The sequence below is a fragment of the Carcharhinus amblyrhynchos genome, chromosome 20 (assembly GCF_965287045.1).
Source record: "Carcharhinus amblyrhynchos chromosome 20, sCarAmb.v2.hapA, whole genome shotgun sequence".
Lineage (NCBI taxonomy): Eukaryota > Metazoa > Chordata > Chondrichthyes > Carcharhiniformes > Carcharhinidae > Carcharhinus > Carcharhinus amblyrhynchos.
In genome coordinates, this window is record NC_137343.1 from 38459323 (window position 1) to 38473149 (window position 13827).

The window sequence follows — 13827 nt, forward strand, 5'->3', positions numbered from 1 at the left end:
GCCTTCCTGACCTCCTGCTGCACGTGCAGGCTGGGTTTTTGCGACTCATGCACAAGGACCCCGAGGTCCCTCTGCACCGTCGCATGCTGCAGTTTTTCGCCACGTAAGTAATAGTCCTTCCTACCATTATTCCTGCCAAAGTGGACCACCTCGCACTTGCCAACATTAAATTCCATTTGCCAGTTCCTGGCCCATTCGCCCAGCCTATCTAGATCCTTCTGAAGACTCTCCACACCCTCCACGCAATGCGGGGTACCACATTGATGTATGTGGTACGGAGTGCCCTAAGAGAGGGGCACTTTCCTTGTGGCCACATGCTAAGGCTGTCAGCATTGAGGAGTGGTGTGAATGTGCACAGTCATCTCTGGCAGGAGTTTTAACAGCACACAGCCAGAAGTGATGGGAAGGGCACTGGCTGCAGTGCTGTGCCAGTGTTTAATATTAACGTTATGAAAAGGAAAGACTGGACTGGAATATTCGTCAAAGATCTGAGCCACTCGCGAGAAATGTTGGTCACTTGAGTTACTGAGGGTGGGGAGGGGGAGGCTTGTGAATCAAATACCTTCTCCCCGCTCCCATCCAGGGGCTGGTAAACAAGGATGACTGGTGTTGCTTTAAATAGGCAGGGCTGCTTTCCTCAGTTAGTCAGGGCATGGCTAAACTTGGTCAGCCCACGTAAGAGGGGCTGATTCTCCCAGGGTGGAGAGGGGGGGAAGAGAGAGAGAGACTCAGATTCCTTTCAATTGCTCATAGCTCAGATTAAACAGATGACAACTGGCGGTCGCCTCATCTCCAACCAAGTATAAAGGCCGGGGCACACAACTACAGGAGAGTTGGGGGGGGAAAAAATAAAGAAAGATAGAAAACAAGCAAGAAGGAAAGAAGGAAAAAAAGGAGTGAGAAAAAGAAAGCAAGAGGATAGAGAGAAGGAAAGAGAAGGGAGGAAAGGACAAAGAGAAGACAGAAAGTAAGAAAGAAGGAAAAAGAAAGAAGAAAGAGAGAGAAAAAGAAAGAGAGAAGGAAGGAAAGGAAGGCAGGGAAAGTTTTTGTCTGGACACTGAGTGGAGGATCCGGGATCGGGATGGCTGAGAGTCAGGTACCGTTTTCCTGCCAGATCCCAGGCAGACACAGGGGCAACAGGGAGCATTTCCGAGAGCCCGGCTTGTCCTCCCGCTTCCTGGACGATGAGTTCGGCATGTCACCTTTCCCCGAGCACTTCGCCGACTGGCCGGACTGGGCCAGACCCAGGCTGACCTCCACCTGGCCGGGACACCTCCGCTCCTCCTTCAACGGGGCAGCTCGGGAGGCTCCGGCCGCCTACAGCCCGGCGCCGCCCCACTACACAGCCCGCTACACCGGCTACCCCGAGAGCCGCAGCCCGCCCTCCATCCAGCCCGGGGAGCCCTGGAAAGTGTGTGTCAATGTGCAGAGCTTCGCCCCCCAGGAACTCACCATCAAAACCAAGGATGGCTTCGTGGAGATATCAGGTAGGCTGGGGGAGGGAATGGGGAAGATTGGCTGGGGAAGGGGAAGGTTGGCTTGGGGAGACTGCCCATCCTCAAAAAAAGCAAGAGGGAAGGGGGGGGAGCTGAGTGAGGAGGGGGATTCACAAGAGGGACTGAATAAGGGGGAGTGAGGCCGGGGTCACAGAAGGGGGGTTGAGTGAGGAGAGGGGAGTCCATTCAGCCAGTCTAACTCAATCAGACAATGGGGCAAGAGGCATCCAAACACATGGAGGGAACCCTCAACACCAATGAGTTCAGAGTGAAAGGCTTTACACCGAAATGTTCCATTTCCCTCCATACAATATTGTTTTTCTTGACTTGCTGGCTGTTGCCAACATTTCGTTTATATACATATGTATATCAATTTGATCAAATACAGTGGCCTCAAAAATACAAATGATTGGATATTGAGTTTGAATAAGTTAAAGCCACTGGGAAAAAATATTTAAATTAAAACTCTGACTCTGCGGGTTGTTCTATAATTGATCCAATGCCAATAAAACTCAGGGGACGTGTAATGGATATCTCAAAAAGGCTGGTGTGCTGTAATAAATAGAAATTTTTTTTTGTGTTCTAAAGGAGGACTGGCTGATATTTTTCAAATTGAAATGTGGGGTGGGTTATCAGAATGGAGGTGCGGGACCCTGTTCCAGCGATATGTTGCGGGGGGTGGGGGGCTGGGGTACAGGTACTGCAGGGTGAGGACAGACCCAGAACTCCCTAAGACACAGTATAATGAGAAGTAGACTGTTGACCAAGCAACAGCAATACCCCCAGAGACTATGAGCAAGGCACTGGAAGGAATGAGAAATAAACTTGGACAGGTTGCTTTGTCAAACAAATCACGATTAAGATTTGTGTAGTTTTGTGTTCCTTTCCTGAATTTCCCTCCTTTGTGTTGTTCCCAGGAAAACACGAAGAAAAGCAAGAGGAAGGAGGAATAGTCTCCAAAAACTTCACCAAAAAGATCCAGTAAGTAGCAGGCACCATCCAAAAATGTAAAACGAAGGGGGCCAGCGAGGCGTTTATAACTTTGATTTTTTTGTTTCCATGCGAAGCTTTAACTTTCAATGTCGCTTTCATGGTATAAACAGCGTAGCAAGAGCCTCAAGGGTTTGGGAACTTGTGTGAGATTCCTTGCTTGCTGAAGGAACGCCTTATTTGGTGTTGGAGTCGCGGCTGATTGACAAGGTTGGGGGGGGCGGGGAACTGCTGAGGTTTTAAGGGCTGGAGCTGGAAGCCAAAAACTGGGGCCATTCGGCAAATTACTGCTTTCGCCACTCCTCCATTTGACCGTTCTTTTAAAAAACCACCGGCTCTCAGGCTGGGGGAGCTGGTATATTGGCTGGAGGCACCCTAAAGGTCGCGTTTTGGCCCTTTACTGTTGCTGACTCTGATACTCTTAATGTTTTCCATTTGGCACTTAAGGCTGGATTGAATTTTGAGTGAGCTGTATACAATTCCTCTATCCGCTTGAAAATGTTCATTTTAAAGGCACTGTCGGAATAACAGAGAAAGATCATGTGAATTTTAACAACCATAGTTACTCGTGCACGATAAAGCTGCCAAGTCAAAAGTGTTTAGAAAGTGAAGTAAAACATAGGCAAACGATAGAAACACCCAGCAAGTCTGGCAGAATCTGTGAAAAGTAATAAATGGACCTTTGGTCAGAATATTCTAATGAAAATTTTCAGTCCCTCTGTACTTTTCAGAAGAATATCATTAGGTATATAATGCTTCTCTCTATCCTTGCTGTCAAAATGTATTACTTCACACTTCTCTATATTAAATTTCATCTGCTACTTGTTGGCCCATTCTGTCAGCCTACCTACATGCCCTGTTGATGTCCATTGGTATCATCCTCATAGCTTGCCACAACTCCCAAGTTTGGTTACATAGGCCGATTTTGAACTTACAGTCTGTGTTCCAATATCCATGTTATATCTGAAGTATATATTTAAATAAATATTTTCATAGATACACATTTATATAATATGAACCTCCAGTCTGAAAAATAATATTTCACTACTACACTCAATTTTCTGTCTTTAAGCATTTTTTTAAATCCAAGCTGACAGTGGCCCTCCTATTTATTCCATGAGTCTCAAATTTATTAACGAGCTTTTTATTTGTGATAATGGCAGGAATTTTATCAGCCCACTGCTGGAATTGGAGTGGGCAAGGCAAAGCATGGGAAGGTCCATTGATGGGATTTTAGGAACCTGGCTTTGGTTCCTTTGCCTTTCCCTCTTTTAAGAATATGCCTGACCTTTACATGAAACATCTAAAAAAAATCACCCATTGTTCCATTACAGTTTGCATTGTCAGATTTAGGTTCACCTTTATCCTGCTAGATCCCTTCTCATCCCATTGAATTTAGCCCTCTTCCAATCTGGAAGTTCATCTTTAGATTGTTTATGGTTCTTCTTAATTATTAATCTAAACTTTACAATATGATGATTACTCTTACTCAAGTGCTCCCCCACAGTCACTTGATCCTTTTTCATTTCCCAGCACCAAATTCTACAATATCTTCTTTCTTGTTGGACCAAGAACATACTATCATAGAAACCCTTCAGTACAGAAAGAGGCCCTTTGGCCCATCGAGTCTGCACCAACCACAATCCCACCCAGGCCCTTCCCCTCAATCCATACATATTTAACCCACTAATCCTCTCTAACCTATGCATCTACGGTCAATTTAGCATGGCCAATCAACCTAATCCGCACATCTTTGGACTGTGGGAGGAAACCAGAGCATCCGGAGGAAACCCACACAGACACGAGGAGAATGTGCAAACTCCACACAGACAGTGACCCAAGCTGGGAATCGAACCTAGGTCCCTGGGGCTGTGAAGCAGCAGTACTAACCACTGTGCTACTGTGCCACCCTACTTAAGGAAATTCTTCTTAACACATTTCAGAAATTCTTTCCCTCCTTTGATTTTGCTCAAACTCTACCTCAACAATACTCGAGTGATTAATGTCCCTGGGCAGAATTTTTCCAATCTGCCCACGGAGCCAAGAAGTTGGAAACCCGCCAACATAAAATTACATTGCAATTTTCCCAATGGCAGGTTAATGGTGGGTCACTCGTCCCGCTGACAGGTGGTACAAATGCTATTTACATTTCATGGATACTCATTCAAACAACTGCCTATCAGTGTTCTGTCAGGCCTTCCAGTTTTGCGTCACATCAGCAGGCGATCGCATCGACATCAAACCCGATGTCTTGAGCATTTTAAAACCATGTTTCTGTTTTGTCAAAAAATCATATTACCACACAATTTGCAACTTTTCACCAACCTTATTCACTTTTGTGTTTACATTCTAAACCTGCATTTGTATTCCTTGTAATCTTTCTTAGTTTGCTCCAATTAAATATGCTGCTATTCCCTTCTCTATTACATTTTGACTCAGGTCTTTATGCACTGTATTCCTCTTCTCTACTTCTATATGGTGGTGCCTAACCACTGCCAAGTTAGTTTAAACCCTTCCTAACCACACAAGTGAATCTCCCCTCAAGGACATTGATCCCAGTGGAGATGCAGTCCATCCCCTTGGAGTAGGTGCCTTCTCTCCCAGAATTGGCCTCCGTGCCCCAAATATTTGAAGTCCTCCCTCCTGCAGCAAACCTCAAACAACACAAGGATCCTCCCAATCTTCTCTCCTGCTGGTGTGTGGTAAATATCAAAGATAGTATCAAATTGAAAGAAAAAGTGCACAGTTCTGCAAAGATTAGCAGCAGCTCAGATCATTGGATGGATCATAAAAAAACACAGCAACGAACAATGAAAAATAGTGTGTGGAAGTAAACCTTTGGGATCCAGTTTTTTGATTCCTGTCACTGTTGATTGTTGACTCAATTCTTGATGTCCTTGACCTATTACTTGAGGTAAAGTCAATAGAAGGATAGTTGTTCAACCCAGAGACTATAAATGTGAGCTGTTGACTGGGGAGCTTATTGAAAATTTAATGTTCTACTGTGTTAAGTGTCAGTTGGTTATCGATGTCTACACTTTACAACCAACAGCCTGGGACAGACGTTTGGTGAAAGCAGCTTTTGTGGAGCACTTTCTTGTACTAGTGTGTTAAAGCTGCAGTGCCTCCTAGTTTATATAGGAGAGCATAGAAGAAGAAATATCCATTCAGTGTATAAGAGTTCATTCCCTTCACACACCATGCAGAATCTATTCTGGAATGGGACCAACCTCAAATCTTTAATCTCTTCAGGAATCATAGAATCCTGACAGAACAGAAGAAAGTCATTCAGCCCATCGAATCTGTAATCCCACCCAGGCCCTATTCCCACAACCTCACACATTTACCCTGCTAATCCCCCTGACGTTAGAGTCAATTTAGCATGGCCAATGAACCTAACCTGCACATCTTTGGATTGTGGGAGGAAACCAGAGCACCCGGAGGAAACTCACGCAGACACAGGGAAAACATGCAGACTCTACACAGACAGTGACCCGAGACTGGAATTAAACCAGAGTCCCTGGCGCTGTGAGGTAACAGTGCTAACCACTGTGCCACCATGGGCATCATAGTAAGGGCATCATGGGCAGCAGAACGGTTCTGCACAGTTGTTTGCCAACCACTGGAAAGCTTTCACTGGAAAGATGGAGGCTGAGGGGAGACTTGATTGAGGTCTACAAAATTATGTGAGGCATCAATAGGGTGGATAGTCAGAGGCTGGGTGGAAGTCTCCCAGGTTGGATGTGACAATTACACAAGTTCAAGGTGAGACGGGGAAAGTTTAAGGGAGATGTGCGGGGGGATCTTTTTCATGCAGAGAATAGTGGGTGCCAGGAACATGCTGCCAAAGGTGGTGGTGGAAGCAGGCACATTAACAACATTTAAGAGGCATCTGGATGGGTACATGAATAGGGAAGGAATAGAGGGATATGGACCAAGGGCAGGAGATTATTTTTGTACTTTAGTTAGGGCATCATGATCAGCACATACTTATTGGGCAAAAGGCCTGTTCCTGGATTGTACTTGTTTTTTGTTCGAACCATCAAAGATCACTCAAGCGGAGGTCTAATCCAGTGACCTGGTCCTACATGCCTCAAGCATTTACATCCATTTCACATACCCTTGGTATGACATTCCCATGCTTCCAGAGACTCAGAAGCTAGCAAAATTAAAGATGGCATCAAATTGAAGGAAAAAGTGCACAGTTCCGCAAAGATTCGTGGCAAGTCAAAAGATTGAACAGATTATATAGAAAATAGCAAAGAATGATGAAAAATTAAAAAGGAGGGAAAGTTAGAGCATGAAAGAAACCAGCCAGAAATATGAAAACAGAATAATTGCTTCCACGGGTAAAAAGGAAAAGAGTAACTTTGTATCTGTCTTTTAATGTGGAAGAGAGAAGTAGCAGCGTAGAAATAATTATGAATCAAGAGGTGAAAAGTTTGAAGTAATTACAATAACCAGGGAAAGGGTACTGAGAAAATTATTAGAACTATAAGCTGACGAATCCCGAGATCCTGATGGACTTCATCCTAGGGCCTTAAAAGCTGAGCCCCTTAATCCAAGTTATTGAAATAGATTATAACTAGTTAAAGCTCCAGCAACCAATCTGTGAAGCGCTCCATTATTTACATCTTGCCAACCCGAGAAAGACCAATTCATCCCTATTCAAATCCCGATGGACTTCATCCTAGGGCCTTAAAAACTGAGATATTAGATGCATTGGTTTTACTTTTTCCAATTTCACTAGATTCTGAAAGGTCCCACCTGATTGGAATATAACTCTTCTAATCAAGAAAGATTGGGAAAAGAAAGCAGGAAATTACACTTGCCAAACATCAAATCTGCAAACCACTGGAATCTGTTATTAAGGAAGTTATAGCAGGGCACCTGGAAAATCTCAATGCAATTAGACAGAGACAGCATGTTTTTTTAAAGGGAAATCACCGTCTGACTAATTTATTAGAGTTCTTTGAGGAAGGAGGCAAGCAACATGGATAAAGGGGGATCTGTAGATGTGGTGTAGTTAGATTTCCAGAAGATATTTGACAAGGTGCCACTACATAAAATAAGAGTTCATGGTGTAGAGGGTAACATGTTAGCATAGATAAAACATTGGTTAACTAACAGGAAACAAAGAGTATGTATAAATGGGTCATTTTCAGGTTGGCAGGATGTAACATTTGGCGTGGCATAGGAATTGGTGCGTAACTACTTACAATCTATTTCAATGACTTGGATTAAGGGACAGGATGCATGGTTTCTAAATTTGCTGATGATACAAAGATAGATAGGAGAATAAGTTGTGATGAGAGCATAAGGTGCAGGATTTTTCAGCCATACTCACTCCAAAACCAGAAAATCCCGCTTGAGGGCACTGGACCTTTCAATGTCCGCCCTGTGCCCACTGTGGTCCTGTGACTAGGGGAATAGAAAAATTCACCTCAAGGATCCTGCAAGAGAATTTCGACAGAATAAGTGAGTGGGCAAGAATTTGTCAAATAGAGTGTAATGTGGGAAAACATGAAAATGTCCACTTTGGTAAGAAGAATAGAAAAGTAGCATTGAATTTAAATGTAGAGAGGGTGCAAAACGCTGTGGTAGCGAGGCATCTGAGTGTCCTGGTCCATGAATCACAAAAGGTTAGTATGCAGATACAGCAAGTAATTAGGAAGGCCTTCCTGACCACCTTGTCCACCAGAGTTGCCACTTTCCAGGAACTGTGGATCTGCATGTCTAGAACACTCTGTATGCTAATATTTGTAAGAGCGCTACCATTTTCTGAATACTTCTGCAGTAGACCTTCCAAATCACATCAGCTCACATTTGTCCGGGTTAAATTCCATCTGTCATCTTTTGGCCCAGGTCTCCAACTGATTTATATCCCGTTGTATGCTCTGATAATTCTCCTCACTATCTGCTAGTCCCCTAGTTTTTGTATCATCTGCAAATTTACTAATCAGCCACCTACATTTTCCTCCAAATCATTTATATGTATATCACGAACAACAGAGGCTCCAGCACTGATCCTTGCGGAACACAGCTTGTCACAGACCTCCAGTTAGAAAAGCACCCTTCCACAGCTATTCTCTGCTTTCTATGCTCAAGCCAGTTTTGTATCCAATTTACCAGATCAGCCCAGATGTCATATGACTGCACCTTTTGTATCAGTCTGCCATGAGAAACCTTATCAAAGGCTTTACTAAAGTCTATGTATACAACATCCACTGCCCTGCCCTGGTCAATTTTTTCTTGTCACTTCTTTAAAGAGCTTAATCAACTTTGTGAGACATGACCTCCCATTCACAATTCTCTTCCAGATGAAATTTATATATGCCTCTTTCTTCTTCTTCACTAAGCTCACAATCTCTCTTGCCATCTGGGGTTCCAGAATCTTGCCATCTTTATCCTTCATTTTTACAGGAAAATGCTTGTCCTGAATTGTTAACAACTGACTTTTAAAAGACTCCACATATCGGATATGGATTTACCCTCAAACAGCCACCGCCAGCCTACATTCTCTACCTCCTGCCTAATACTGCCGTAGTTAATCTTCCTCCAGTTTAGTACTTTCACTCTGGGACTACTTCTGTTCTTTTCTACAAGTAAATTGAACTTTGTAGAATTATGATCACTGTTCCCAAAATGGCCCCCCACAGAGACATCAATCACTTGTCCAGGCTCGTATCCCAGAACCAGGTCCAAGTTGGACTATCTACATATTGCCTCATGACGCATTCTTGGACACACTGAACAAATTCTGGTCCGTTCAAACCCCTGGCAGTAAAGGAATCTCAGTCTATGTTGGGGTAGTTAAAATCGCCCATCACAACAATGCTGTTGTTTTTACATCTTCCCATGAGGTAATAGGAATGCACAGATCTCCATAAAAGACACTTGGTTTGCTTTGAACACAGCTGAGTGAGAACAACTTTTGGTATTCCACTTAGTGCATTCTTTCACAGAAAGTATTAATTAATTAATGTTCCTGTCATGAGGCTGCTCAGCAGGACTGAGATTCAATACACAAATAGGAATTTAGCTGGCTCAGCAATAGTAAGGGGAAAGTTCTTCAGTGTTTTATTCTGGGTCACTTGTCTCACACCAGTCATTGATTGAGGATAGTGCTTCCTGTTATCATGTGTTATAAAATTTGATTATCACACGTACAATGTAGCTTAATGGCATTCAAAAGGATTTGGATCACAGTCTAACAGATGGTGGATAAAAGTCAGTGTAGGTACAAGTGAGGGCTGTTTTGAAGCACGTGCGACAGGGAGGGTTTGTATTAGCAAAAGTTGAATGGCTTTGGATGTGATTCTGAGCATCACTCCGAGGGGGGAATTTTACAGTACATTTGTCCGAGGTCCGTACGATCCCACCTGAGGCCAATGGAAAATGCTGTTCTCCGGGCCTTGCCCGTCCCAATTCCCACCCAAGTGTCCAATGAATGTGAAGCTGTTGTCCTTGAAGTTAATCAGGTGCTGAAAATTGTACTGACTTTTCTGGTCACATTTAAAAGGAAGAGAAACTTACATGTATGTAGCCCCTTTTAGGTCCTTAACATGTACCAAAGCGCTGTCCAGCCAATGCACTACTTATTAGCATTCTAAGTTTAAAGTTTATGTATTAATGTCACAAGTAGCCTTATGTTAACACTGCAGTGAAGTTGTATTGAAAATTCCCTAGTTGCCACCCTCTGGTGCCTGTTCGGGTACACTGAGGGACAATTTAGCATGGCCAATGCACCTGACCAGCACATCTTTCAGACTGTGGGAGAAAACCAGAGCACTGGAGATAACGCATGGAGACACGGGGATAACATGCAGACTCCGCATAGATAGTGACCCAAGCTGGGAATGGAACCTGTGTCCCTGGCACTATGGGACAGCAGTGTTAACCATTGTGCCACCATGCCATCCACCCAGTCACTGTTGTGGGAAATGCCTTATCCAAGAAACTCCTATTCACAGACAGCAATGTGATAATGACCAGATAATGATTTTTTATGGCACTGATTTGAATGATAAATATTGGCCAGGACCCCTTGCTCTTTTTTTTGGAACATTGTCATTGATGTCCAGCTGAGAGGACAGACGGGGCTGTAATCACATGTCTCGTCTGAAAAACTGAATCTTTTCTGGAACTGCCAACAGTTGGATGGTTAGCACATTGTTGGTGCTCATTGGGTTGTTACAGTTAAGAGGACTCACTTGCCCTGCTTGCATCAAATTATTGGTACCTACTCTGGGATTATTTACAAAGAATGGCCTGGAAATTTTAGCGAGTTCTCACTGTATTCCACAGTAACTTCTCCCAACTACTCTCAAAAGTCAGAAAGCAAACAAACTCCAGTGCAGCATTCTCTCAGTCCTGCCCTGGAATATCAGCCTAGATTATTGACTGGGAGAGTGCTGTCATCTGAACCACAGGTGACACTTTAACACACTTTACACCATTCTGGGCACCAAACTCTCAAACTAAATTAGAATCTGTTCATAGGATGATCCTGAATTGGAGGCCTCCTCATAATTTGAATTGTTTTGTTGCAGTACACACTCTCTGAGTATTGATTTACTCAAGTGGTAAGAGTATTTCATATCATAGCATAGAATCATAGAATCTGCAGTGCAGAAGGAGGCCATTTGGCCCATCAAGCCTGCACTGACAACAATCCCACCCAGGTCCCACCCCCGTAACCTCACACATAACCGTAACCTCAACCTTACAGTCCTAATTCCTCCCGACACTAAGGAGCAATTTACTATGACCAATCAGCCTAGCCCGCACATCTTTGGACTTTGGGAGGAAACCAGAGCACCTGGAGGAAACCCACGCAGACACAGGGAGAACATGCAGACTCCATACAGATAGTGACCACCCCCCCCCCCCCCCCCCTGGCAATGTGCTAACCACTGTGCCACCGTGCCACCTTTTGATCTGGGAACTTCAAAATAACTTCCGGCTCAGGAAAACTGAGTCTTTTCTGGACCTGCCTGCAGTTAGATGGTTAGCACATTGTTGGTGCTCATTGGGTTGTTACAGCTAAGAGGACTCGCTTACGCTGCTAGCATCAAATTATTGATTAATTTTATTTGTTTTATAGATACTTACTCTGGGATTATTTACAAAGAATGGCCTGGAAATTTTAGCGAGTTCTCACTATGTTCCACAGTAACTCCTCGAGGAAACCTCCCAGCTACTCTCAAAAGTCAGAAAGCAAACACACTCCGGAATAATTGGGCCAATGTGTTTGTGATTTTGGCAGAAAAAAATATCAGTTTACTTTTAACTTTGAGGAAACCATTAAGTTTATAGTTACATTGTCACTTTGATATGTTTGCAATTGGAAAGTCAGTACCATTCTATTTACATTTCAGGTCAATTACCTTTTATTGGAACTGCTCTGATGAAAGATCGTCAGCCTGACATGTTAACTTTGTTTCTCTCTCCACTGATGCTGCCCAATCTGATAAATGTTTCCAGCATTTTCTGTTTCCTTCCAAATTTCCAGCATCTTCATTTCGAATTACAGTTGATCATTCACTGTTCTCTCAGCGATGGCTGCTGTCACATGACTAATTCACTCTGGAGCCTTGTCCATCCATATCTGAACATTGCTAAAGATATTTTTTCACAAGTAGTACAATTTGTAAGCTTACAAACGGGCGGCACGCTGGCAGAATGGTTAGTGCTGCTACCTCACAGTACTAGGGACCCGGGTTTGATTGACTGCGTGGATTTTGCATGTTTCCCCTTGTATCTGCATGGGTTTCCTCTGGTTTTCTCCCACAGTCCAAAGATGTGCAGATTAGGTGGATTGGCCAAGCTAAGTTGCTCCTTAGTGCCCCAAAATATCTAGATGACACAGATTTGCCATGGTAAATGCGCGGGATTATGTGGTTAGAGGGATGTAGACCTGGATAAATTGCTGTGTCGGTGATTCAGTGCTGACTCGATGGGTTGAATGGCCTCTTCTGCATTGTAGGGATTCTATGAATCTGCTATCTCTTAATGCTTAGGCTATTTTATGTGGCTTTGTGTATAATACAATTTAAAGACAACAACATTATAATACAAATGCATTAAACATCAATGCTGAACCTACAAATGGGTCAGAATTACAGGATTTGATGTGAATGCATCGCTCAATATTGTGTCACTCTGTGTTTCCCCAGGCTGCCTATTGAAGTTGACCCCGTGACAGTTTTTGCATCCTTGTCCCCTGAAGGAGTCTTAATCATCGAAGCTCCCCCTGCAAGACCACCTTGCTATTTCTACGGGGATGACAGCATGAGCATTGATGCAGAAGAAAATGGATTGAGAGGCCAAGAACAGACTGTTTCTTAATCTTAACCGACTATGAAATCACCTGTCAAAATCTGACAAAAACAACGCAAGGTTATTGCCTCTAGAAGAGTCAACAAAGACTGTATATAAATCATTGTTTGTTTACTTTGATACTTCTAGATAGTCTTACAGAAGATATTGATCTGTTTTGGTCTATTTTGTATATGAGAAGAAGGCTGTATATTGATTGATTGTAGGGTTTTTTGCACAATAGCATATATTTTATATGCTAGATGTAGCAGAGTGGTTCAATATTGATGATGCTGTAAAGTGCCTTTAAATGTTGATTTTGAATAAAATCTATGTTGGAAATCATTGTATTTATTTTCCCTTGTGATAACACTCAGTGATTCCTGTGCACGTGTTGATATGAAGCAAGGGGAAGATGTAGTGCACAGTGTCGGACTCACCATGGATTCTTACACGTCTATTGAAATGAAAACCTCCACTGTTTGTGGCTGTAAAGGTCCGACGTGACAAAAGTTTGGACAGTTCGGGAAGCACGGTGGCACAGTGGTAAGCGCTGCTGCCTTTATAGAGCCAGGGATCCGGATTACACTCCCGGCTTCGGTCACTGTCTATGTGGAATCTATATATTTTCCCTGTGTCTGCGTGGGTTTCCTCTGGGGGCCCCAGTTTCTCCTCTCAGTCCGAAAGATGTGTTAGTTAGTTGCATTGGCCATGCTAAATTCTCCCTGAACAGGCGTCGGAGTGTGACGACTAGGGGCTTTTCGCAGTAACTTCACTGTAGTGTTAATGTAAGCCTACTAGTGACACTAATAAAAAATAAATAAGTCTGAATATAGATCTTAATGAGCAGGGTCTCAGAGAACAAAGCCACACTTAAGGCAACACTAAATGCTCCGATAGTTGTCTTGAAATATCGCAAGATGCAGTAGCGATTTCTCTCGAGTTGGCGGACATTTATATCAAGCCTTTAACACAACCTAAAAGTTCTTCACAGAGCCATAATCATGTACAAGTAGTCACT

General features: G+C 43.3%; 1 protein-coding gene across 1 annotated transcript; it reads left to right on the forward strand.

Moving 5' to 3' along the window:
* Positions 1-667: 667 nt before the first annotated feature.
* Positions 668-13151, forward strand: hspb8 (heat shock protein b8). Its single transcript, XM_080208703.1, has 3 exons — positions 668-1487; positions 2414-2477; positions 12665-13151. Exons 1-3 carry the CDS (start codon positions 1082-1084, stop codon positions 12834-12836), a joined length of 642 nt encoding a protein of 213 aa, XP_080064829.1. The 5' UTR covers positions 668-1081; the 3' UTR covers positions 12837-13151.
* The last annotated feature ends 676 nt before the right edge of the window (positions 13152-13827 follow it).